The sequence below is a fragment of the Spermophilus citellus genome (assembly GCF_964194105.1).
Source record: "Spermophilus citellus genome assembly, chromosome: 1".
Classification (NCBI taxonomy): Eukaryota; Metazoa; Chordata; class Mammalia; order Rodentia; family Sciuridae; genus Spermophilus; species Spermophilus citellus.
In genome coordinates, this window is record NC_138182.1 from 267,851,272 (window position 1) to 267,877,466 (window position 26,195).

General features: G+C 37.6%; 1 protein-coding gene across 1 annotated transcript; it reads left to right on the top strand.

Moving 5' to 3' along the window:
* The first annotated feature begins 740 nt into the window (after positions 1 to 740).
* LOC308657056 (interleukin-7 receptor subunit alpha-like) lies at positions 741 to 25,609 on the top strand. The gene is made up of 8 exons (XM_081308509.1): positions 741 to 868; positions 4,803 to 4,953; positions 13,432 to 13,589; positions 17,649 to 17,806; positions 19,511 to 19,679; positions 20,529 to 20,622; positions 21,680 to 21,755; positions 22,145 to 25,609. The coding sequence occupies exons 1-8, from the start codon at positions 787 to 789 to the stop codon at positions 22,646 to 22,648; spliced, it is 1,392 nt and encodes a 463-aa protein (XP_081164635.1). The 5' UTR covers positions 741 to 786; the 3' UTR covers positions 22,649 to 25,609.
* The last annotated feature ends 586 nt before the right edge of the window (positions 25,610 to 26,195 follow it).

The window sequence follows — 26,195 nt, forward strand, 5'->3', positions numbered from 1 at the left end:
TTTCCACAAACAGTCATATGGAAAAGATTTTACTATATCATAGAGTCTCTGTCTTATCTCCTCAACTCAGCCCCTGTGGCAGAAAATCAGCTATAGACATTGCACAAGTGTGTTTCACCATCTTGGTATGTTATTCAAAAACACAGACATTAGGCCAAATTTGGTGTTGGGCCAAAAACAGGTGTTAGGCCATAATTCACCAACATTTGCATTAAATTAATAATTATTGAATGCTTAGTATAAGGGGCAAAATATGGATAAGTACTAGGGATACACAGAGAACAGAACAGAAAATCATATTCTTGGGAAACCTAGAGGTTGGCTTTCAAAATAAAACCACAACAAATTATAAAGTGCAGAATCATTCTTTAAATCAAAACTCACCTCAAATAATCGATTGATTAGATTTGTGGGTTTAGATTTTTGGATTGTGATTCTTTTAACTGAGGATCACTTAGGTCTAGATCTCTTGAGTGTAGCTGTGAAACCTACCACCTTATTCCAAACTAAACTCAGTGAGCCTGGGCCTGCAAGGAATCCATAGAGGTGCAGTTACTTGAAATGCACTCCCTCTCTTTCTCTGTTTCCTCTGTCTCTGCTATCAGCAGCTCTACTTTTACTCAGACTTCCTGTTCCTAGCATTGGACTTCTTTTATGCTGTGTTTATACTTCCCCCTGTCTGTGGTTAAGTAAGTACAGAGCTGTGGACCTCTTCAACCTCTTTCTCTCTCATTCATTTGTACACACAGCCTCACGCTTCAGCTCTCTCCTCTCCTGTCTCTCAGAATGACAATTCTAAGTACAGCTCTTGGTACGGTTTTCTATTTACTTCAAGCCGTTTCTGGAGAAAGTGGCTATGCACAGAATGGTGAGTCATTTCTTACTTTTCTTTCTTTTCTTTTTTTTTTTAAGGATTTCTCATTATCTCTAGAGTATGCTTCAGGTTACTCAGTTCCCTGACAAACCTGAACTGGGCACTGGGTTGGTATGGAGCTCAAGAACTTGTTGTATGCTCTAACCACCAGTGTGGGAATGATACTGTGGGTGGCATATAAGGCTTCAGAATTGTTAAGAAGGAATGTGTTGAATCTCAAAACGCATATCTTAAATGTTGATTGATGCGATGCCTCTGTTCCTAGAACACTGCTGTAGATACTACAAGTAGACTTGTTAAAATATCTCTTAGATGATTTTAATTTGTCAGGATATTGAGCTGAATTTGTTTGGTTTTATTTTTTAAGAGTTTCCCAAAGCATAAACTTTCCTGAAATATAATACACAGAGACAATAGCTTTGTCTGCATTGACCAGTGCTTATCAACAACACCTCAGTGTCTAGAATGTAGTAGTCAACCAAAAACATGGGAACATTTCCTCAAAATACTTGGCCTTGACAGATTCATTTAGATTCTTAGTGAATAACATACAGATCTGAGTGTGTTGGCTCATTGAAATACACATAATTGCCTCCATGTTCAATAATTTAATCATATGGAATAATTTTCTTTGCAATGTCAAAAGTGCTCAACACCTACAAACAGACTCTGGCTTCTTAATAAATACATTCTAATTACAACAACACTATAGATGAAATTGTCTAGCAACAGCAGGGAACACCCAGGAACTTGGGCCACCAAATTTTTTTTTCCCAATTAAATTCTTTGACTTTAAGACTTAAAAAGTATGTTCTGTAAGGAAAATTAGTTTCCTTAAAGACAATATCAACATATCAACCTAATGACTCAGATGTTTCTGGTCATGTTTCCTTAGTCATGCTTCCTTGGTTTAGCTATTTTGAGTCAGTTTACTTAGTAATTGCCAAGGATGGAAAACCCTTGCATTTTCTCATTAAGGGAAGAGTCACAGGGGTGACATTTTCATAGCGTGAGCAGTTATGAGGGATGATCATTAGCCTACAGAGGATGTTCCCTTGGGTTTGCTCAGGGTCCAAGGAACACTGTGGAAACATTAAGAATTTACATGAAGACTTTGATGCAATATATTCCACTATTACATCTACATCTATGAAATTAGAAATGATTGTGGTCTAAAGTGCAAGCCTTAAATCTCTTCCTGGTGGCCATCCGTTTTCACAAAGAAATAAAAAATCTAACCTAAAGCTGAATTTTCACTTCAACTTCTTAATTTCAGATTTTTTTTAGATCTGTAACCATCCACCTACATGATCATATCAAAATATTTGCCATTTTGAAATGTAAAGGATTCACAAAATAATGAGCTGTTCTTTCTTGAAAGACAAGTTAGTTTTCTGATAACCACAAGGATGATCAAGATACAAAAGGATACTTTTAAAAGTCCAAACCATTTAAGTTGTTAATCAGCTACTTCCATTTAGTAGGAAGAAGTCTACAAGTTTCACTACCTTGCCTATAATACATAGTCCAAAAAAATTAAATTTTAATGCTTAGAAAATATTAATATATATCCTTAGATACTTAAATATTTACGTATTAGTAATATTAATATTTGAGCATTAAAGGAATATTAGATTAATTCCTTCTATTAAAGTTCTGTGTAATTTCAAAACCATAATGATAACACCACTACATGTTTTTTCAAAAGAATTTTCCAAAAGTTTTATGTATATTTTCAGAATCAGAATTCCAATTATTGTTCTCCAAAAATAGGACACTGGCACAATTAACTCTTAATGAGTGATTACAGTGTTCTGATCCATTCAGTGACTCCTACAACATAAGCCCACATATCGGTACAGTGAGGCTCAGGGAGATTGTGTGACCTGACAGAGACCACAGCTACACAGACTAGACAGAGTTAAAATCACATCTGTGCATCAATGACACCAAAAGTTTTAGCTTTTATGTACACTGCTTTAACCTAAGAATTTAAAAATTCCTATCAAGAACATTCTCTCTGCAAAATACCATGCAATTTTACAAGTCATTGAAGGGGATGTTTTGTTGTGGTGGTGGTGGTGGTTACAAAGCAATCCCACCCAATTAAATAGCCAATGAGTTCTGTCTTAAAACATAGTCACTTTAAGTGAAGGAAAAACTGTAAACTGTAAGTGCAGTGATTTGTATATTGTGGGTTTATTATACAATAAACCTACTTTGCCAGACTGGATGTGTGAGGTCAGTGGAAGTCCTGACTGGTGCCCATCACCTGCTAGTGTATGCTCTCTCTGGCTTATCTTGTATATTGAAAAATTAGGGACTAACCTGACCCCAGGATGTCTGAATCCAAACAGTGACATATGTTCTGTTGTACAGAAATAGTGGAAGGACCAAAGAGAAAAGATCAAGACAGTGTGAAAACTGCCTATAAAAGTAGGTTCAAACCACCCAGAGCCATTTCATGTAGAAAGTGGCCAGCTCTCAGGGAAGGAGATGGACATCTGTGAAATTAGAAATGATCGTGGTCTGGAATGCAAGCCCTAAATGGTGAACCACATCACTGCTTAGCACTGTCATCAGGAGGAGGACTATGGCCTGATGAAATGATGTAGGACCCTTGCTGTTGTTAGAATGGTGAACTGGACAGACTCTGGGGATGGTCAGAAAGGTATATGCCTGGGGTGGTGAGCAGTACCCACAGCTCTTGTCTAGCTGGCTGTTGGCGACTGGTCTCTTGGCCTGAACAGACCTGTCACTCACCTGATTGGTCCATTCATAGCCAGATGGTTAACTTTCCCCACAGAGCTACTGGGTTATTTAAGTAGAGAGGGTAAAGTTTGATCAGCCCATGACTTCTCACACTCTACCGGGGCTCGATTTTGGTAGACTCTGTACAGATTTTAAAGCCACAGAGGAATCAAATTTCTAGCACAATTAAAGTAAAATACCTCAGTCATAGACTCACACTTGGTCACTCTGGGAATGGCTCTGATAACTCTGGATTTCCTCAGGTCTTACTGGGAGTATATTTTGTGGTAGAGTTCTCTAGCCTCACTTTTCTATTAAATATTGTGAAATATGCATACAAAGTATCTCATGAGTCCTAGGGTCCAAGAGCTAGCTTAGGACATCAGTTCTCTGACACACTGTGCTTTCCAAAAGGAGCTACAGAAAAAAAAAAAAAAATCCTTGGTTCCCAACTTTCTTGCAGAATTTTGCAAATATCTCCAAGAAACACTATGAATAAAAAAAAATTATCTGTAAGAGAAAAAGTAATACTTAGAGCAGTTACAGGATCTAATTTTCTAGTCACGTTTGCCTTGTTCAGTGGGTTAAGACAAATTGCCTTAAATTGTCTCACAATGCAGATGCCAGTACTACCTTTAGTTGGGATGCCTTTTGGTGCAAGAAAAAGAAATCCTTTAAAAGAGTGAACTTCTGACCATGAGATAGCCTTCATCTTTTCGTTTGAAAAAAAAAAATTCTTGGGAGGAAATAAATGAAGATATTAATAAAGTCAAAGGTTAGATTAGGAAACACATGAATGGTGGTAGTATAGTATCTCTTTTTGACAACTTTTTCAATGTAACAAATATAAGATATACTAGTTAAAATAAAAGAAATAGTCTGTTCACTGCATCCTAGTCTTATGATACACTGATTCCATGATTGAAATATTTAGAAATATTTGGAAGTCATTAACTGTAAGGAATTTTTTTTCATAGAAAACTCTGCATATTGGATTTTCATTTCTGTTTTGAAATTTTTATCTTGTTTTTGCCTTTGGAATTTCCTTCTTTAGAAAAAAATCCTATCACTACTTCATGTCTCCCACAAAAGTCTGTCATTTTACTAAGGGCATGCCAAATATTAAGAGGATGCATTTATTGGCCTCATTAACAGCTGCATAATTGTCCCTCCCCAGGAGATGTGGAAGATGCAGAGCCAGATGACAGCTCACTCTTATTGTCATTCTCATGCTATAGTCAGTTGGAAGTGGATGGACCCCTGCACTCCCTAACCTGTGCTTTTGACAACCCAGACATCAACAGCACCAATTTGAACTTTGAAATATGGTGAGAAACCTGGTTTCCATAGTGCTTAGAAGAAAATCCCTCTCTCTTTCCATGGGTTCTTTTCATTCCTTGAAAAACAAAGAATGTCTCACCATTTGTCATCAAATATTAAAGTCTAAGGAATTTCCAAAAGCCTCCTCAAATGCCTTCCTTTCCTGATAGAGTGAAGCAAAGCAGTGCTTACTGTTCATGTGTCAGGTTCCAAGAAAGAGGAAATGATGCTGTGGATTTTGCAGATTCCGTATTCCTCTAAACTCCACACCAGAACTTAAATCCTGCTTCCTCTAGAATATTGCCTTCAAAAAAAATCTCTTTGCCCAATGTGAAGTGGTCTACTCTCTTCAAGTTGCTTTCTGCAGTGAAATTGCCTGCTGTCTAATCCCAATACCAGTGCTTACTAACTTTTTGACCTGGAACAAGTTATATAACTTATGTAAGCCTCAGTTTCCTCACCAAAAAAATTAAGGTAACCAATCTCATAGGAAGGTGGGTGTGATTAAACAGTCTAAAACACAGAAAGCCTTCAGAGTGATCAGCCAGTATGAGTGATGGATTAGAAATTAAATCATAATTCTGTGAATGTACACTTAAAACTTTCACCCTCTTGACACAGTTTGACTTCAGATGGTTTACTCAATGTAAATTTTGCCAAAATCCATAGGAATAACTTTGGCTTTTGGATTCAAAAGGCTTCAGTTTGAAAGTAGGAAAGGAGCCCAGGGAACTTAATCTTCTTCCTCCCCCAAAAGTCATCTCCTAAGTTTGAGTGTTACTAACTCTGTGACTTAAAAACAAAACAAACAAACAAACAAAAAAAACCTCTAATGTGAAATTCTGACTTGTAGCTAATTCCAAATTCATATCACATGACCTAATTTTTAGCTTCCTAGTGAGGAAAGTAATTCAAGATTTATCAGTAGTAAAGGAGAGTTTTTAAATGTATAGACTCAACTGACCAAATTACATTGTTATATTGTGTAAATATATAAATTTGTAATGACAAACTACACTATTATGCATTATTATGTTGCATTAATTAAAAATACTTTTGTTTAAATAAAAAGCCCCCCAGCATAAAAAAAATACATACTTGAGGCAGTCTCTTACCAAGTATACAGTCAAGATAAACTCTGAAATTCATCTTACTTTAATTTATGGGTACTTCATGAATCTATTTAAGAAGTCATTGGATAAATATGGTCACAGACTTAGAAAACCTTGCAGTATTCTCAGTCTGCTCTTATTAGTTCACTGCTAAAATACTCTACAGAGAGAGTAAGAACCTACAAAGTCCAGTATCTGTGCCACAACTAGACTATGCTTAAACAGCCAAACAGTTCATTCAAATGATATGCTCATTTTTATGGGCAAAACTCCACCACCCAGAGGTTTAACTTTCAGTGCTCCAACCAGTTACTTGGTGGACTGCTGTGAACACCTTGATTTCTCTTAACCACTCCAGGCTGACCATCCTATCCACCTTCACTCAGTGTCTGAACACTTCCTTGCCCACTTAAGCAAACCTGACCACTGCCCTCAATAAGTCTCTTGATTTTGCCTGTCCACAGCCTGCATTTGGCTTTTCCAGTTGAACTCAGGTATTGAGGTTGGGAAGGGATTATGTTAAGACATGAATGGGAAACAGTAAATAATACAAACTCCTAAGTAAACAAAGTACTGCTAAGTGAGCAGCCAATTTTTTAACAGGTATCTACACCTGAAGCTATAGATTAGTGCACCTCTAAAGCTACGTGGAGGCATTGAGAATCAGGTAAACAGAGTGGTGGATTGCGGGTCAAGCTAAGTTTATGTTCCACAATTAATCTATTTTTTGCAGCATTTTTTCAGTTAATATAATTTATTAAAAAGAAATTGGTATTTACTGACAATGGTACATGCTGATGTTCTTATACCTGTGGAATTGTTGGTAGATGCCAGGTGCCATCTTTCAGAAGGCAATGGGTCTACCACCTGCCCTGTGTGTGGCTACTACTTTCCTAGACTGAGAAACTGATTGACCTACTGTTCAGTGATCTGATCTCAGGCATGGGCTTGGATTAACCAAGCTCACAGTGCCTCAGTACCAGCATGACAATTGACTAGTTCACATTGACAGATGCAACTCTCATAAAGATCTAAAGATTCATACAGGGCTCAGAACCTATAGGAATTGGTATTGGGGTAGAGGTTAAAGGACTAAGAGGCCCAGTGGGTGGTAAATCAATATTATCTACTTTTACTGGAGTGAAGAAGCAGGTAGATCCTGAAAAGGTTTCTAGTCACTCTAGCCTGATCTCTGGTGACTGAGTGGGAAAGCAGAGGCTCTAGATAGTGGTGCCTAGGACAGAATCCCAACAGCAACACTGAACTAGCTGTGTGACAGGAGTCCTTAGGCTCTCTCATGAATATTTTCTTGCATGGGGATAAGGACTGAGTGTCTGCCACATGGCAGGTGTCTGTAAGTGGTGCTTAATTCTTTGAATGTGGTTCTATTTTTAGTAAAGGTATGATTAAAAGGTTGTTCACATAGAAATAGATATAGAATTTATTGATGTAGGACTAGCGGTATTTGGTTTATGTCTCCTTGCAATTCTTTGTTGTTGTTGTTGTTGTTGTTGTTGTTAATGGGGCATTTAATCTCAGTCCTGAAGTAGGAGTCCTTCTCTCATTGACATTACCAGACCAAACTCCGTAATAATTTTTCTTTGGACCCCCACACTTTCCTGTGTGCATAATTTTCACAGTCTGCTCTCCCAAAGTGATTTTACTTTTCTTTATTTCCAGATTCTCAGGGCACAATAATCACTCCAAAACACCACCTACAAATACCACTTCAAATATATCACTGTTTGTTCTCATCAATTACCGTCACAGTGGCAGGCTACACCCCGATCATCTACAGTTTAACTATTGATATCTGTCAAGGATTGTTAATTTAGACATCTGCAAAATAAGTGATACTAACTCTCAAAATTGCTTAATGTTTTTGAACTAGATTCTGTCTTTTAGGTACATTTGAGGAATGAAAGCTACAGGTTTTGTTGGGGTTTGGTTTTAATTTGTTTTTTCAATATTTGCATGCAAATATCTGTTAGTATCAACAGAAGAAATGCATCACCTGTACTGAGCTATGCAATTTTGAAGGAGTTATAGAATTATGGTGGTGAGGTGAAAAAAATCAGATCACATGATCTCCAGAAGTCTCTCCCTGCTTTCAGAACAAGAAAATTTGTACTAGTGCATTAGGGTTGACGTTCCCTTGGAAGGCCCTAGAACATCAATTTCACCAGTCTATAGGGCTACTTTAGTATCTGTTATATTCTTTCTACCTCCAACCCTACCCCAAATACCCTAGAATAGTTCTGTTCAACAGAAATATAATGCACTGTGGAAATCTGTGAGCCATATCAGTAATTTAACATTTTTGTAACCACATTTATAAAAAGGAAATAGGTAAAATATTAATTTTAACAATATGTTTTATTGAGCTCAGTATATTTGAAATGCTGTGGTTTCACCATTTAATCAATATGAACAAATATTAGTGAGGTATTCTACATTCTCTTTTAAACTCAATATTCAAAATCTGGTATATAGTTTATACTCAGATCTCATTGTAATTTGAACTAACCATACTTCAAGTGTTGAAGAGCCACATAGGGGGCAGTGGTTATTGTGCTGAATTAGAACATAGTTCAGTCCTGAAGTAGGAGTCCTTCTCTCATCTACTTTACCAGATTGGACTGTATAATCATTTTTCTTTGGACCCCCACGCTTTCCTGTGTGCATAATTTTCACAGTCAGATCACTCTAAATCATAATTCAAGCAACACATCAAGTAAATTGCTTTAACAATCAAGTAAATTGTTTTAAGGCTGGACATGGTGGTGTATGCCTGTAATCTGAGAGACACAGGAGACTGAAGCAGCAGGATCACAAGTTCAAGACCAGCCTCAGCAACTTAGTGAGACTCAGGGAATTTACCAAGACCCTGTCTTAAATTAGAAAATGAAAGGGCTGGGGATTAACTCAGTAGTATAGTTCCCTGGGCTCAATCCCCAGTACCTCCCCCAAAAATTTGACAAGTAAATTGTTTCTATTGAGTTAGACTGGATTGCATTGAGGAGGACTACTCACAGAGAAACCATTTCCTTCAATCACCTGAATTGAAGGTCAACATCACTAAACACACTGCCTCTTCTAATCTGCTGGGTTTATTTTACCTCTCAGCAGGACTTTCCTTCCAAAGTAAAACTGAAAACAAAAATAGAACAAATATGGATGATTCAGAGCACATCATTCAAACTTACTAAAACAATCTGTGGTAATCAGAACAATGTACTACTGACACAAAGACAGATAAATTGATCAAGAGGAAGAACAGAGAGTTTAAAATAGAATCCTACGCTCAAGTATAAGGTCCTTCTCTCATTTACTTTACCAGTAAGGCCCTGGGTTTGATTCTCAGCATGATATATTAATTAATTAATTAATTAATTAAAAACCCATTAGGCCCGGGGTTGATTCTCAGCATGATATATAAATAAATAAATAAATAAAATAAAATAAAGGTCCATTGGCAACTAAAAAAAAGAAATTTTCAAAATTGCCTTAGATAATTTTCTGTTGTCTGTGTAAATTGTTTCCACATTTGCCTACTTTTAACATCTCTGTGGGACAACTTCCAGCTTCAGGAGTTCAGGCCCACTAAAAGTTTGCTCAGCCTGACAAGACAGTCATGTGGTTGTCCTTTGTTGCCCATTGCCCATGGATCTTGTTCTCTGAAAAGTGGCAGTGAGCTAAGAATACCATTTTGGATTCTTCCTAAATTCTGAAAATTCTAGAATCCTGCTACAGATTTAGGATCTTGAAGTATATAAGTTGATTTTTGGTACACATATCTATTGTGAAATAATCACCACTATTAAGCTAATTAATATAGCTGTAATGTCTCATTGTTACCACTCTTTTCTTTTATCAGTATATTCTGGGTATAATTCTTTTGTCAGATATATGAATTGCAACCATTTTCTGCTAGCTTGAAGCTTGTTGTTTCATTTTTTTTTCTTTCTTATGTGTGTGGTTATGGCAATTGAACCCAGGAATTCTTTATCACTTAACTACATCCCCAGACCTTTTCTTTCTTTCCTTTTTTTTTTTTTTTTTTTTTTTTTTTTTTTTTTTTTTTTTTTGAGACAGGATCTCACTCTGTTACCAGGCTGACCTGAACCATGTGACCCACTTGTCAGCCTCCTATGTCACTATGATTACAGGTGTTTCCCACCCCACCCTGCTTCTTTTCATCTTTTTAATTGTGTATTTTAGTAAGCAAAAGCTTTTTATTTTGATGAAGTTTATAATATCTTTCTCTTTTCTGTTTAATGCTTTTTTTCTGTCCTCACTACTCCCCATATTGGAAAGTTATTTTCTTTGGTTTTCTTCTAAATATTTCTCAGTTTTAGCCTTCACCTGTAGATATATCATTTGTATATAATTGTGTGGGAGTAAGGTTCATATTTTCCATAAATTTACTTGGTTATTTCAGGGTAATTTGCTGAAAAGATTTTCCCTTCTCCCACTGAATTTGTTGGGTTTCTGTATTTAAGATCAGTAAACCTTATATTTGAGCGTAGGATTCTATTTTAAACTCTCTGTTTTTTTCTACTGATCAATTTATCTGTCTTTGTGTCAGTAGTACATTTTTCTGATTACCACAGATATTTTTAGTAAGTTTGAATGAAGTGCTCTGAATCATCCATATTTGCTCTATTTTGTTTTCAGTTTTACTTTGGCTATTCTAGATTCTGGTATTTCCACATAAGTTTTAGAATCAACTTATTAATATTTTAAAATTCTTTCTAAGATTTTCATTACTACCATATAGACCAATTTAGGGAAAATTCTATTTTATCAGTTTTGAATTTACTAACCCATCAGCATACCTCTCCATTTATTATGTTTCCTGTAATATTTCTCAGCCATGTTTTGTATTCCCATGCAAAACCTTGAACAACTTTTATAAATTTTTTTCTAAGTATTTTATGTTTTCATTGCTATTATAAATGGAACTGTCACCTTGAACTTCATTTTCCAATATTTCATTCTAACCTACAGAAATAGAATCAATTTTTGTCTAATGACCTTGATGAATTTATTAGTTCTTATAGGTATATTGGAGGTAGTTTATAGTTTTAAATGTGAACAAATATGCTTTTCGCAAATTAAAGAAGTTTTTTTTTTCTTTTTAATCAGGATTTTTTTTGTTTGATTCTCTTGTCTTATGAACCAGCTCAAACCCAGTTCATAAGTTCTACTATTAAATAGAAATGTAGAAAGGGCCAGTCATGGTGGAACATGCCTGTAATCCCAGTGGCTAGGGAGGCTGTGGCAGGAGGATTGAGAGTTCAAAGCCAGCCTCAGCAAAAGTGAGGAACTAAACAACTCAGTGAGACCCTGTCTCTAAATAAATTACAAAATAGGGCTGGGGATGTGGCTCAGTGGTAGAGTGCCCCTGAGTCCAAAGTTCTATTCCCAGTACCAAACCGCCCCCCCCCCAAAAAAAGAAAAAAAGAAAGAAAGAAAGAAAAAGTGAGTTTCCTTATCTCTGGTCCTGATATAAGGAAAATAATTAATGTTCACAATTTCTCCAAGCTATGAACTATAGATTTTTTTTTGTAAATGCCCTTTAAACTATAGTTTTTTTTTTTTTTTTGAGGAAGTGACCTTCGAACTATAGATTTTTATTTTTTTTTTGTAAATGCCCTTACAATTGAGGAAGTGACCTTCAATTCCTTGGTGGCTGAGAGTTTTGTCATGAATGGATGTATAATTTTTTCAAGTATACTTTCTTCATCTATTGAAGATGAACAGACTATTTATGTCTTTTGCTCTATTAATATGGCAAGCTATATTATTGATTCTCTGTGAATATTGAACCTATTTTGGTTTCCTGGGACTCACCCTTACTTGGCCATAATTTGTTAACATCAATATGTTAATATTTTCTTGAGGAATTTTGCATATAAATTTTTAAGGTATATTTCTCTATAGATTTCTTTTTTGTTTAATATTTTTGACAGGTTTTGATACCATGGTTAAGCTATCTTTATAAAATAAGTTGATTTTTAAAAATTGCCTTAAACAGGACTGGGGTTGTAGCTCAGTGGTAGAGCGTTTAGCATGTGTGAGGCCCTGGGTTTGATTCTCAGCATAATATACCTATAAACTGAAGCTGAAACACACCTATAAATAAATTACCTATAAATAAATTAATTAAATAAAGGTCTGTTGGCAATTAAAAAAAGAAATTTTAAAAATTGCCTTAGATAATTTTCTGTTGTCTGTTGTAAATTGTTTCCACAATTTGCCTACTTTTAACAGACAAGAAGAACATCTCTATTTCCTGGAAAAATATTTGAAACACTGGCACTATTTCTTTCTCATACACTTGATCTGTCTACAAGCAAAGCATAGGCGGTTTTTTTAGTAGGGAAGTTTATTGGTAATGAGCATAATTTATTTAAAAAACTAGAACTATTCAGATTAGTTTCTATGTGGATCAGTTTTACTAGCTTGTATTTATAAGAATTTTTACTATACCAAAGTTATTACAGGTATTGACATAAATTTTTTTTATTGGTTGTTCACAACATTACAAAGCTCTTGACATATCATATTTCATACATTAGAATCAAGTGGGTTATGAACTCCCATTTTTACCCCAAAAATCACGGAATTTGCAGGGAAATGGATGGCACTAGAGCAGATTATGCTTAGTGAAGCTAGCCAATCCTTAAAAAACAAATACCAAATGTCTTCTTTGATATAATGAGAGCAACTAAGAACAGAACAGGGAGGAAGAGCAGGAAGAAAAGATTAACATTGACATAAAGTTTAAAATTTCCTTTTTATAATTCACAGCCTATTGTGATAGTTCCTGTTCATTCCAGATATTGGTCATTTATACCTTTGTTTTTTGTTCTTGATCTGTTTTGTTTAGGGGTTTATCAACCAAAATTACCTACAAAAATCACTTCAGTTAACCATTAAGTGTATGTGGTTTTACGTATATAACTCTTGAGACTGTTGTAGCATTTCCTTTAACTTCCCCTGTGTTCGCTCACTTGGTCAAAGTTTCTCAGCCATTACTTCTATTATTCCTGGAGGACATAAAAAAAAAAGTATTTTCATTCCTGCCTCAACAAAGTGTGTTTTTCAAAAAATATAGGAATTTCTTTACCTTCCATGAGCCTGATTGAAGTATTTCAGGTACATCCTCATCTAATGTCTAAGTAAATCATTGAGAATAAGGGCTGCAGGAAATCCACTTCAATTTAGTTTATTCTTTTTCTCTCTTGAGTGTGCACTCACCCACCCACATCTCTATGAACAGGGAAGCTGAAACATACCTATAATATTATTCTCTTTGATACACAATTCCTAGCTAAATTAACACAGATTGCCTTTTTGTTTCCACAGTGGTTCCCTTCTGGGGGTAAATTGCCTCAATTTGAATAAACTACAAGACATATACTTTATCAAGACAAAAAAGTTTTTACTTATCGGAAACAGCAGTATATGTGTGAAGCTTGGAGGAAAGAATTTAACTTGCCAAAAAGTGAATATAGTCAAAATAGGTAAGCAGCTGTATAAGGGAATATGGTTGTCCTTGGTGGGATACCTGTAGACACTGGTTTGATCTTCCTGTGTGTTTAAAGTAGGGCAATTGTGGAGACAATTTATAATAGACAATAGCAAATTCTTTAAGGCAATTTTTTAAATAAATGAAAAATTTGACACTTATACAAATTACTTCTATTTGAGAATTCAGTGGATCTTCAAGTTGAGCCATGAAATGGTGTTTAACTCCCAGAGACTGAGGGAAGAGTAAATCAATATGTTGCATCTAACTGTAGCTGAGCCTCCTGTTTTTCATCCACATATGTCCTTCCCTTCTTCATCTTGTTTTCTCCTGACTTCCTTCTCTTATTATCCCTATATTCACTTCATATTCTTAGTGTGTTTTGTTAATTATACATGTATTTTTACAAGTAAATATATATTCAATATTAGTATAGTTCGCCAATGGAAGAGAATAAATAAGGAGATAGATAAATAGATGGATGGATTGATAGATAGAGGATTGGATGATAGGAGACAGATTAATTTTAAGAAGTTGGCTTATGTGATTGTGGAAGGCGGTAAGTATGAAAATCTGAAGGCTAAACCAGAAGACTGGGAAATCACATAAAGGGCAGATGTTACAGAATTGAGTAAAAATTCTGCAGGGCATAAAACTCAAGCATATTTTCTTCTATATTGTTTTCTTGAAACAAACTTGCTCCTTTTTCAAGAAACCTCGTTGTTTGTTCTTAAGGCCTTCTACTGATTGACTGATCCCTATCACATTGTGGAAGGTAATCTGCATCACTCAAATCAGGTCTTTTAAAAGACACTTTTACTTGGTATTTGATCACCTAGCCAAAGTGATGTGAGAAATATCACAACTTCATAAAAGACTTAATGAGGATGGAAGCAAGGGAAATCTGATTTGACATAGAATATATATATTACATTTTGCTAAAAATGAATGATTTGAGTAAAGTTGCAATTTGAATTGGTGCAGTGGAAAATTAAAATTATACACACACACATTTATATTGGCTAAAAAAACATGTATATGGGTAAAAATGTTTAAAATTATTCAAGAGAAAGAGAATTTAAATGCTATAGTTCTTTATTTCCCTCTCCTCAGACACATTTCACCAGCAAAAGGCAAATCAATGGTAAGAAAGCAGTGCTCGTTAGAGATAAGAAAGAGTGAGAAACCTAGCTCAGATTTGTTTCAGTCAAGTGGCAAAATAAAGATTAAAAGCAGAAGTTCCATGGGTGAGCAATTATCTTGGGGGTGGGAGTAAATATAGTGAAAAGGCAACATTAGTAGATGGTTGTGCTGTTGTCCAGACAGTAACGTTGGCCACATCAGTGAGAGCACTTTCTAAGGTGAGGATACCAATAGGACATCTCTGAGTTAGGCATAAGCCAGCTGGGTATTGGTCATTTGGAGACCAGACTCAAATGGATGGATATTCACTTGGTGCAGTGCACAATGGCGCCATATTTGAAGGTTCACCATTTACATCCCAAGTGTGAATTACCATCTTTGAAAGTGGACAGAAAAGACAGAGATTCTTGGTCTTCTGACACAGGGCTCAACACCAGGGGAGAGCTCATTCTTATACAAAGCCATGTCAGCACCCAAGTCCCTGCATGCACATAAAGGCTCACAGCACACCCACATTCAGATCCAAATCTCATGTGCTCAATGCCAAAGAGTGCCACATTCAGCACAGCACCAAGAGCACACTGCAAACCTGACAATTCTTATCTGAAGAGGAATGGGAAGTATGGTGGGTACACAGCTGATAACACAGGATCCTGAGAAAGTGGCGATGTGTCTTTCTTGGGGCTTTGGAAAGTGCTCCTGGGCAAGCAGGAGGGAAAATCCTGCAGACTTACATCTTCTCCTAGCTCCTACTGTGACATTTCAGTTTAACTGAATTTAAAATGAATGCTCCTAATTATGCCCCAGAGCCAAAGCACCTCTGTAACCACCAGCTGCCTCTCTTACATCCTTTCCTTTAGGTGTCCCACACTGAATAAGTGACAGCATTCTGCCTCCCACTGTGCTTGGCAGCATAGATTGCATGTCCAGGTTGTACAAGAATAACTTAATGTTTTAGATATTGCTTTGGGAATGAACGCCTTTTCCTTTTTTGGCCATAGATCCATTTTGGCTAAAGGCAAAGCTGTCTGGAGAGCTCTGGACAAGGCAGTGTGAGATCACACAATGAGAAACCAAAGCTGAAGGAAGAGTGAGCCTAGGAAGCAGACAGAACTGGACTTACATCTTATTCAACCACTCAACAGGGGGCAGAACTTAAGTAGTCTCCCTGATGTTCAGTTTCCCCATAAGGACAGTGGTGCTAAGCAGCTAATGTTTGAAGACAGCATAGGCAAGTCCCTCAGCACTTAGGAGCTGTGCAATCAATATTCCTCTGTTCTTCCCTGAGCTGCTCCATTATTGTTCAGAGTCCTTGGGGACAGTGACCAGCAGGGCCTTAGTCTCAGAAGCATTTGCTGAGAATGTGAAGGCAGGTGTAAGAGGGTCACAGGGATCCTCTGTGGGGCTGTTTCTCCGCACACACTTTCTTTCCTCCTGACCCTCTCTAGGTCATCTTTGCTTTATACAGTATAGATGAGGGTTAAATATAAAGTACCCCTTCTGCAAAGTCCCCAGGGTAAAGAGGAAGCCATTTGTTTTTCAGTACCTCTAAGGCCATGTCACCCCAGTACCACAAGTTAATAGAATATCTGGGGCAAACTCTACAAGTGTTTACTTGATTGGGCCAGGAGCCTGGCTCATCAAGACTGGCTCAGATAGCTCCACAGGAGTCTACACACCCTCATTAACAAGAGGATCAGGTCATTCATGCAGGAATAGTGGCCCCATCCTCAGAAAGCTGAATTCCCTGACTCTAATAAAGGAGAAACCAAGACACAGCAGTCTCACATCAAAGATGAGGAGGAGGTCCAATGCTGATGCTTTCCTGGGAAACCAATACCTTTCTCTGGACCTGTTCTGCCTGAAATCATCCCTATCTGCCTCCAGCAGCTAAACTTACACTGAATAAGTGACAGCATTCTGCCTTCCACTGTGTGAGGCAGGCAGGCTGAAGGAAGAGGTCCAAGAGGAGCTCAGAGTTAATGCAGCTGAGGTTGACAAAGAAGAGCTTTGAGGCCACTCTGAAGTTACAAGCAAGGCCCAGCATGCAGACACTTCACTCTGTGTAGCCAAGATGAGGTGCAAGGTCCCAGCCATCTCCTAGTCTTACTGGAAGAATGAAAATTCAGAGTCTTGAGACTTCTTGCTTGAGGATATTTAGTAACACCTTCTCTGATATTCCAAAGGTAAAGAAAATAAAATTTGTTATGAAATTTGCACTAGATGTAACAAATAAGACCCTAAACATATGATATTTGACACCCTAAGTCTATTGCTTACTCACATCAAAGGCAAAATTATATTCCTAACTTGTGAAGAGTGCTCCTTTAAGCAATAATTAGGGCTTCCCACATCCTGTAGCTACATTATTGAACATACACATGCAAATGAAGGAAGAGGAGTGCACTCAGGGAATCACACAGGGGAGGGTGAGAGTGTTTCTGTACCAGGGTTGGAGCTGGTGCAGTCACTTTTACTCATCATTCAGGTCACACCCTGCTACAAGGGTAGCTGGGGATAGATTCTGGACTTGAGCCCAGGAAAAAGAAGTAATGGCTTTAATTTGTTAACTGCTTACTGAGCCACATACGGTCAGAATGATTTTCAGTGTAGGTGGATATTTCATACGATCATGGCTGGATGTGATGTTGCACACTTGAAAATCAGCATCTGAGGAGGCTAAGGCAGGATGATGGAAGTTCAAGGCCAGTCTTAGCAACATAAAGAGGCCCTAAGCAACTTAGTGAGACTCTGTCTCAAAATAAAAAATAAAAAGTGCTGGGGATGTGGCTACATGGTATAGTTCTCCTGGGATCAATCCCTGGTTTTATATACATACATTATATATATATAAAATCCTTCTTTCCTTGATGACTTTATAGACAAACTTCATTTCTTTTTTCCTACGCAGTTAAACCTGAGGCTCCTTTTGACATAAAAGTCATCTATCGTGAGGAAGCCAATGACTTTGTGGTGACTTTTCATACATCACACTTGAAGAAGAAGTATGTAAAACAATTAATGCATGACATAGCCTACCACCAGGAAAAAGATAAAAAGGATTGGATGGTATGTAGATCAATCATGTTTCATAGTAAAAACTTCTAAATGTTATATAAGTTATTGTCACAGAAGTACATTTGCTCCAGAAAGTCTTAATAATTTTGTTTTCAGAATGTACCCTTTACTGAAAGAAGCTCCCAATATTGTGTCAGCTTTGGGCCCCATGTGCATGCATCTTTCCCAGCCTGTCCTTCTCTTGCTCTGATTTTCCCCCTTACTCTATTTTTTGTCTTTATAACGTTTCTAACTCAGTTAGATAGCCACATAAATGGAAACCAAACAGATCCTCACAATGCAAAGCCCTCAAAAAGTGTCATGCCTAGTACCACACTCTTAGGCAAAACACTCTTTGAATAGTTAGCAAGAAGATGTGACCACCATTTGATTTGAGCATTTGGGGGAGCATGATGAGGTAAGGAGAAGAAGGGCAGATTCATCTCTGTTTTCTTTTTATTTTCAAGTCTGAGGTCTTAGTCATTGAACTTAATATTTATTCTTTATTATCTGGATGGTTATTTAGTCTCTTTCTTCATGGTTTTTGGCTGTAGTTGAAAGGAAGTGGAAGAAATGTAGAAGATTCCAGGTATCAGGTTCATCTTAAAGCACTACCCGAGCATGCCTTCTCTTTCTGGGGACTGAAAGAATGCCTACTTACTGCCACTGCCCTCCTTGCTCAGACCAGGACCACCCTTGTTTGTCTGCAGTATGCAAATGACATTGCACAAACATACTCCCTGCCAAACACTGGCTCCCTTCTTTTATCCACCCCATACACACATGGAGAGAGACTGAATGACATTAATCCTACTGTTTTCCATTATTCATCTAAAAATTGTACAAATGGAAAACAAATACTGTGGAGAAAGGAAGAATTTTGGATAATGCTTCCAAGACTATCAGTTTTCTCTCTGGGGATAAAAAATAAATCAGAAGTCTACCCTCCATCATACACTTATCTATGTAAACACACAATAATAAAAATTATAAGGCAATTTAAAACTTAGGATTATATTGCCACATCTACAGCTGATGGATCACTAAAATCTATATAAAGAGCTCTTATAAATCATTAAGAGACAAATATCTCCATAGAACAATGAATAAAAAATTTGAAAAAAATGCATATATAAGAAATATGTGAATTTAGTAAATATACAAAAACTAATCCAACATATGTAAATGTAAATAACAATGCAATATGATTTTCAATCAAATTTTTCCTTTCCTTTACTTTTCCTTCCTTAAGGATAATACACAGTGTTGGGAATGCTATTGCCTCTGTTTTGATATTCAAGATGTAAAATCATCTTTCTGGAAGGAAATTATCTTGCTCACTAAACTATGCTGTCATCTCCTCTTGCCACATGAAAGGAGAAAGAAAGAAAAAGAAGATACTGAATTGTGAGGAGGAACTAGGAGCCTGGGAAAGACCTACCTCTTCCCAAGCTTGGAGACATTACCACCTGTATAAAGACCTATTCTATCACTGGTCTCTTTGGCCGCTCATGCATCATTTATGAACTCACAGTCTGCGTCCCTAATTCTGCTGCTGAGCCCTCTATGTATTTAAGCTCCTTAGTCTGACAAATATGAGAGAACTTCAAGAGGGTGCCTATGTGACTCAAGGAACTGAACTTGAAGTGATTTGAAAGATCTAGGCAACACTTCATTTTCCATCCTAAAAATGTATTGGCACTTTTTTCTCCTCAGCACGTGAATTTATCCAACACAAAGCTGACCCTCCTGCAAAGGAAACTGCAACCTGATGCAATGTATGAGATTAAAGTCCGATCCATCCCGTATAGTGAATATTATGAAGGCTTCTGGAGTGAATGGAGTCCATGTTCCCACTTCAGAACTCCAGCAGTCAACCATGCAGGTGAGGATGGCTGTAGGAAGTCCTTGTTCCCTACAAGGCTTTGTGTGTCAAAGTGTGGGAGAGAAAGTGAGATGGAGTTGCTGCAGATAACACCTTAGGACTCCCCCTGGAGGGTGTCCTTCCCCTTTTTTGCCCCTTCTATGAAGAATAAGGGAACAAGGGAACTGTGTCTTTAGTAGCTCAGTACTGAGACAGCTTGTGTTGATGTTGCTGCCTCAGGTGTTTGTGAGAGCTCCTGATATTTCTCAATAAAATTCCTACTTACCACCTCCCATTTATCACTTTTGGCTAGGATTCCAATGGCTGGTCTCTCTAAGATCCCACTAGGGAAAACTTTCTCTAAGGCAGGTAGGCAGGACAGTTAAGCTGTCTCACTTCTCCTTTTCAGAATGTCCTTGGGATGTAGGAGATAATAATGACCAGAAGAGGCAGAGAACATGACTCAGGAAGGTGCTTGAAGCACCAACATAGACCTTCCATTTAGGAGGTTGGGGGAGGTATTCTACTAAACCAGCCCTCATCCTCACTCTGGAACTTGTTGCACCTGCAGGGTGAACATTCATCTCATCACTCTCTGCTTTGTCTTCTTCCTCTTGATGGTGGGCATCAGGCAAAGAGTGGTGGTACCTTTGATGCTCAATCACTTTTATATTTCAAGTGGCTCATGTTCTTGCCCTGGTCATCCAAGTCTGTGCCACATAAACCTGGCACATCAATTTATTTACTAAAGAACCACTTACCAAAAAATAATAAATAATCCTGCACTACTAAATAAACTCAAACCATCCTGAAAGTCTATCCCAATGCATGCTTACTGAATACTAACCCTTATCTATCCTTGTATTTCAGGGGAAATGAATCCTGTTTTACTGATTATCAGCATTGTGAGTTTTATCTCGGTGGTTCTGTTGGTCATCTTAGCCTGTGTGTTATGGGAGAAAAGGTAACTTTCTTTAACTAATCAAGAGGGTGATTATGTGGGATCCTAAACAATCAGAGCTTGAGTGCCACTTATTATTGAGAAAATGGCAGAGGGGATGCAGAAACTTCAGAAATCATAACACCCAGTATCCTCTCCCATTTATAGGTGATAGTAAATTTCCACGGTTGATTTCCTAAAAGGCAAAAATACATAAATAATCATAAGGCAAACTCTCTTCCCAAAATAAGAATTCTTTAACCAGTATTTCCCAACCTTTTCCTCCAAGGTCTCCTAAGGAGCATTGAAGCCATCAACCCTGGCAATGCAGAATATTTGTGGCCCTTACTTTCCACACACAAATTCATGAGATTTTTATATTCTGCCTTATGAAAGAGCCATGATATGGGGGCTGGGGTTGTGGCTCAGTGGTAGGGTGCTTGCCTAGCATGTGGGAGGCACTGGGTTCAATCCCCAGCACCACATAAAAACAAAAATAAATAAATAAATAAAGATATTGTGGCCATCTACAACTAAAAAAATATTTTAAAAAAAGAAAGATCCCTGGTTGTTTCATCATAAAAAAATGATTTTTTAAAATATGCTTGAGTTCTTACTTAATGTTCTAGGAAGACATTCTCAGTTTAGGAGCACATATCCTGGCATTACAAATATTCTGATTTGAAAAGCAGTACTTTAAAGCAATTTCCCAAAGTAACTGAGAATATATCCCCACTTCCACAAAATTTAGGGAAAAGAAATTACTGCTAGTAAAGAAATGGAATAAGATGGCAACATCTATATTGGGAATAAATGATCAGGTCAAATTTCATTCCTATAACTACATTGAAACTACTACCTCATTGTTAGCTTCATGATTCCTCCCTTCTAGGGCTCTTTTCCAGAGGTCTTTCATGGTCATGTCCTGTTCACAGAGTTTAATACTCTGTCCATGGTACTCAATAAGTACAGCATAATTATAAAACTACTCTTCTGATTCCTGGCTCAGAATAAGTAGAAAGGCCTATTGTGTCTTCTCCCTCTGCCATTCATTTCATATATCAGTGTCCTCTGATTGCAGGATTAAGCCTATTATATGGCCCACTCTCCCTGATCATAAGAAGACTCTGGAACAACTGTGTAAGAAACCAAAAAAGGTAAGTGCTTTTGGTGCTCAAAGAAGCACTCTGCTGGTAGCATTCCATAGTCAAGAATGATTTTCTAGGGAAAATAGTATCTGAAACTCTACTTTTGGTCTTTAACACATCCCATAGGGTTCCTTCTAAGATCCTAGGTGTATCTCCCAGGAGGTAGAAAACCAAAATGAACTACATGTCTTAGAATGTGTAAGGTTCTCAAGCTAGGGGGCACCACCAGTGGTCACTTCAATTCCTGAAGTGTCCCAGCATCTCCAGAATCAAAGGATCAACTGAGGAACATTTGGCAAACTCTTCAAAAATTCCTTTAGACATTTATTTCTCTGAACCAATCATTTGGTGGCACATCACTCTGTGCCATTCTAATGCCTCTCTCTTTTTCTGTGCAGAATTTGAATGTGAGTTTCAATCCTGAAAACTTTTTGGATTGTCAGATTCATGAAGTGGATGGAATTCAATCTAGAGATGAAGTGGAAGGCTTTCTGCAGAATACTCTTCCTCCACAGCTAGAGGAGTCTGAGCAGCAGGGCCTTGGTGGGGATGTGCATGGTCCCAACCAGCCCTCCAGGATTGCAGCCATTACCCCAGAAACTTTCAGAGGAGATTCATCCCTCAGATGCCTGGCTGGGAATGTCGGTGCATGTGCCACCCCATTGCTCCCCTCCTCCAGGTCCCCAGACTGTAGGGAGGGTGGCAAGAATGAACCTCCTGTATACCAGGGCTTGCTTCTTAGCCCTGGAACTACAAACAGCACCCTGCCTCCACCATTTCCTCTCCAATCAGAAATTCTGACATTGAACCCAATTGCTCAGGCACAGCACATCCTCACTTCCCTAGGACCAAATCAAGAAGAAGCCTATGTCACCATGTCCAGTTTTTACCAAAACCAATGAAGAGTAAAAACTCCAAGTCTGTCCCATTACACCTAACAATGGTTTCTGGGAGGGAGAGTCAAGAGTTTCTACTCCTCCTCATAGCACAAAGAGAACAAAGTTGATTTAACCCCACTACATCATCCACAGAATTTTGAGACATCACTTTGACCAGATGATTCATAACATTCAACATGAGGCGACAACATTCTTCTTCTAACATGTTGATTTGGTCATTAGGTTTTCGATGACCCAATGAATTAATTATTTAAGGGGAAATAACAGGAAAGAAAAAAATAAGAATGAAGGAAAGGATGGAGAAGGGAAGGAGGTATGAAGGAAGGAAGGGAAGGATATTATACTATTGTTAATTATTATGCTACTATATATCCAATGCTGCACTCTGTGCCCTGCACATCTTGTCTCACTTCATCCTCACAATAATCCTGAGGTGGGTACAATTATTGTTATGATTATCCTCTTTTTTATAAATGGTAAAATTGAGAATGAAGGGTTTAAGTAACTTGTCTAAGTTGCCCACTTGGTCAGGGGAGGAAGCCAAGGTCTGATGCAATCCCCCTGAGCCACAATCCTTTCTCTTAACTAGTGATTACCCTGTTCTTGAATGCAAACCTCACTAATAGCTGGGGGATTATATGGTTTATTATCCAACATGGGCCACTTTTGAAAGGGAAAGGGGAAATTATTAAATAATCACTCCAGAACAATAAGCAGAAACTGGGACCATCCAGACAAACTTAGACCCATGATCACCTTCATGTAAATGGCCCCAAGAAAGACGGGGGGAACAAAGTGAACTATCATGGCTGTCATTCCTGTCAAAACAAGGGGAAGAAGGCAAGAAAAAAAGCTGCCAAAATGCCCATTGGATTTTGTTTTTCTGAAAATGAGCTCAGGAAGGAATAGACTTGAAACCCAGAATTTCTATTGTTCATTATCAAGACCATGAGCCTCTTTCCGCCCCACCCAACTCCAACTATCCAGGATGGCAGAAGAACCTATTGCTGGCCCTGGACAGTAGGACATTTTACCAATGAGTTGAGGAATGGCCCCCTTCTCTGTTTGTAGACCCTGCCCAGATTGTTCCCAGTTCTACAGCTCTGGATGTTGCCAAGAACTTTAGGGAGACGAGGCCCCCCGCTGAGGATGGAGAAGAACAGAATGTGAACATTTGACATCCGTTCCATTTCCTTTCTTGGTCTGGATAACTGTCTCACAACCATCTCAAACCAAGTCAAGGAAGCTAAATAACGTCAGCAAACCCCTCTCCCACATGCCCGTGACCCTGTCTATGGAATCACACAAGGCAGAGGTGGCCCAGGGAAGTGAAGGACATGGGTTTAGGGTTTTGTTTAGGGTTTATAGTTGTTTGTGTTTTGAATTTTCTTTTTTGTTCTGTTTGTATTTTGTTTAGGAAAACTAAGAGTTATTCTTTTTTTAAAATTTTTGTGTTTGTTCCATGCTGTCTGTGAAGGGGGTTTTAAGTTGTGGACTAATGAATCCTATCTATTGGCTTATTAACTGGCCTGACTATTGGCCTACTAATAATCAAACCATTTTATTATTCTGATAACTGTTTTTCCCTTCTTTCCTCCACATTAGTAGGAATGACTACAGTATCATAAATACCATGACCATTTAGTTTTGTGTAGTGTTTCTGTGATTTTAAAAATACTTCTATAAGCATTCCCTTTCATCTCCTTGACAAGCATTTATAGAAGGCCTGCTATGTGCTAACCAGAGTGTTAGGAACAGGAGCTCTGGACACATAAGAATGGGTCCCTGCCTCCTAGGACGCAAAATTTAACAAAGGTTACAGCTTGTAAGCAAATGCTTATTTGCAAAATTCTAAAACAGAGGCAGGTTGGAAGCACTCTGTTGAAGACAGAGAAAATGCTACCAAAATGACATAAATTTGCCTAGAGGAAAAGTAGAATCTGCCTGGTACATAAATAGCAAAAGACGTTTCCAACAGGTGGGCAGGTGATATGATATGTACATTTTGTAAACATGGAAGCTGAGCCTCAAAGAGGAGGTCACACAAAATCTTATGCCGACCTTGATCTCTAATATCCACAAAGGTTCTTTGAAAAATTTATTATTATCTTTGGCTTATGAGAAAATTGGGACACAAGACAGAGAGGACTAATAAATCTCTCAAACTTGCATGATGAGCTAGGACTAGGAATCATAATCTTGTATCCCTGATGTAAATAGACAGTCTTTTTCAGAAAGGAAAAGATAACTGTAGAAAATCATCAAAGTCCTTCTCCAGCTTTAAAACCCTCTGTTTCTGAGTTGTTTGGTATTTTGTTATAACCTGCATTTAGTGTGCCTCTCTGTAATTGAAGATATTGAAAATCCACGTATGATATAATCACAACTGCTGCTAATGTTTGATTATATATTCAGGACTATATAATGCTAGATTGCTGATTGGTTTTCCCCGATGCCCTCTTACATGTCATTAAGAAAGAAAAGCAAGTCAGAGACAATGTATAAATCAGAAAGTCAACAGCCAGTTCCATATAGCATAAAAGGAAAAGACAATTGGGAAATAGCCAAATGATTTGATCAAGCACAGATCCAGGATGCCCTGGATTGTTCAATCTATTTTCTAGCTTTTGTTTCTCTCTGTTCAGTATAGTTTCCATGGGAATTGGCTTCAGAAAAATCCAAGTATGGGCTATTTTAGATGTGTTGTGTGTACTTGTGTTTTCTTAGCCCTTCTGAAAGTGCTGCAAGACTTGGAACTAGTCAAGAAAATGGTGAGAATATATAATGGGGAGCCTGGAAATGATACCCGTGAGATGGCATTTTTATCAGCTTAGTGGTGTTTCTTTAAGGTTATTAAAAATATCCATTATTCACTACAGCAAAGGTCTCTGATTAGTTTATTTTCACAGGCATTATTAACATTTTGTAGAACTGCTACGTCTATAAATGTAAGATGATGTAAGATGTGTGTTACTATCTCATATTTAATTAAATGCTATGGAACTCCTCCTGACTGTACTGTGTTCTGTGAAGACTGTAGATAGAGGAATACCCAGAATGGACCACAGGTCTCAAAGACACTGGAAACATCCTGTCATTTACTGTCATTTTACAGGTTTGGATTTCCAGAGAAATATTTTTAACATCAATTAATTGTCAACTCACAATTAATAGCAATTTGTTGAGGACTCACACTGGACTGTTCTACATACTGCTGGATCCTGAGGTTAGAGAGATGAAATGTGGCACAATTACATTTACATGCAAATTTACAATTACATCTGACATTTTTATATGTAAATGCAATTGGGTCCCACTTCATCTCTCACAATTACAGGGAACAAAAGATACATGGGACTGGTTACAATGTCATACCACTGCTTTAACACAAAATATCTGTCAGAATTCTTAGCTTTCAGCAATAGAAACCAATCTGGGCTAATTGTGAGGGGAAAAAAAAGAAGTTATTTTTAAGCCAGTCTTGGGAGCCACACAGACACCCTGCATCTCTGACACTGGAACCTCCAGAAACTGAAAAGAGCCACTTCTG

Bases quoted from the DNA above. Each gene is read 5' to 3' on its own strand.
- LOC308657056 (XM_081308509.1), top strand. From the start codon at position 787: ATGACAATTCTAAGTACAGCTCTTGGTACGGTTTTCTATTTACTTCAA. The intron at 17,807-19,510 runs GTATGTAGATCA...TTTTCTCCTCAG, and splicing joins AAGATAAAAAGGATTGGATG to CACGTGAATTTATCCAACAC. The intron at 19,680-20,528 runs GTGAGGATGGCT...CTTGTATTTCAG, and splicing joins TCCAGCAGTCAACCATGCAG to GGGAAATGAATCCTGTTTTA.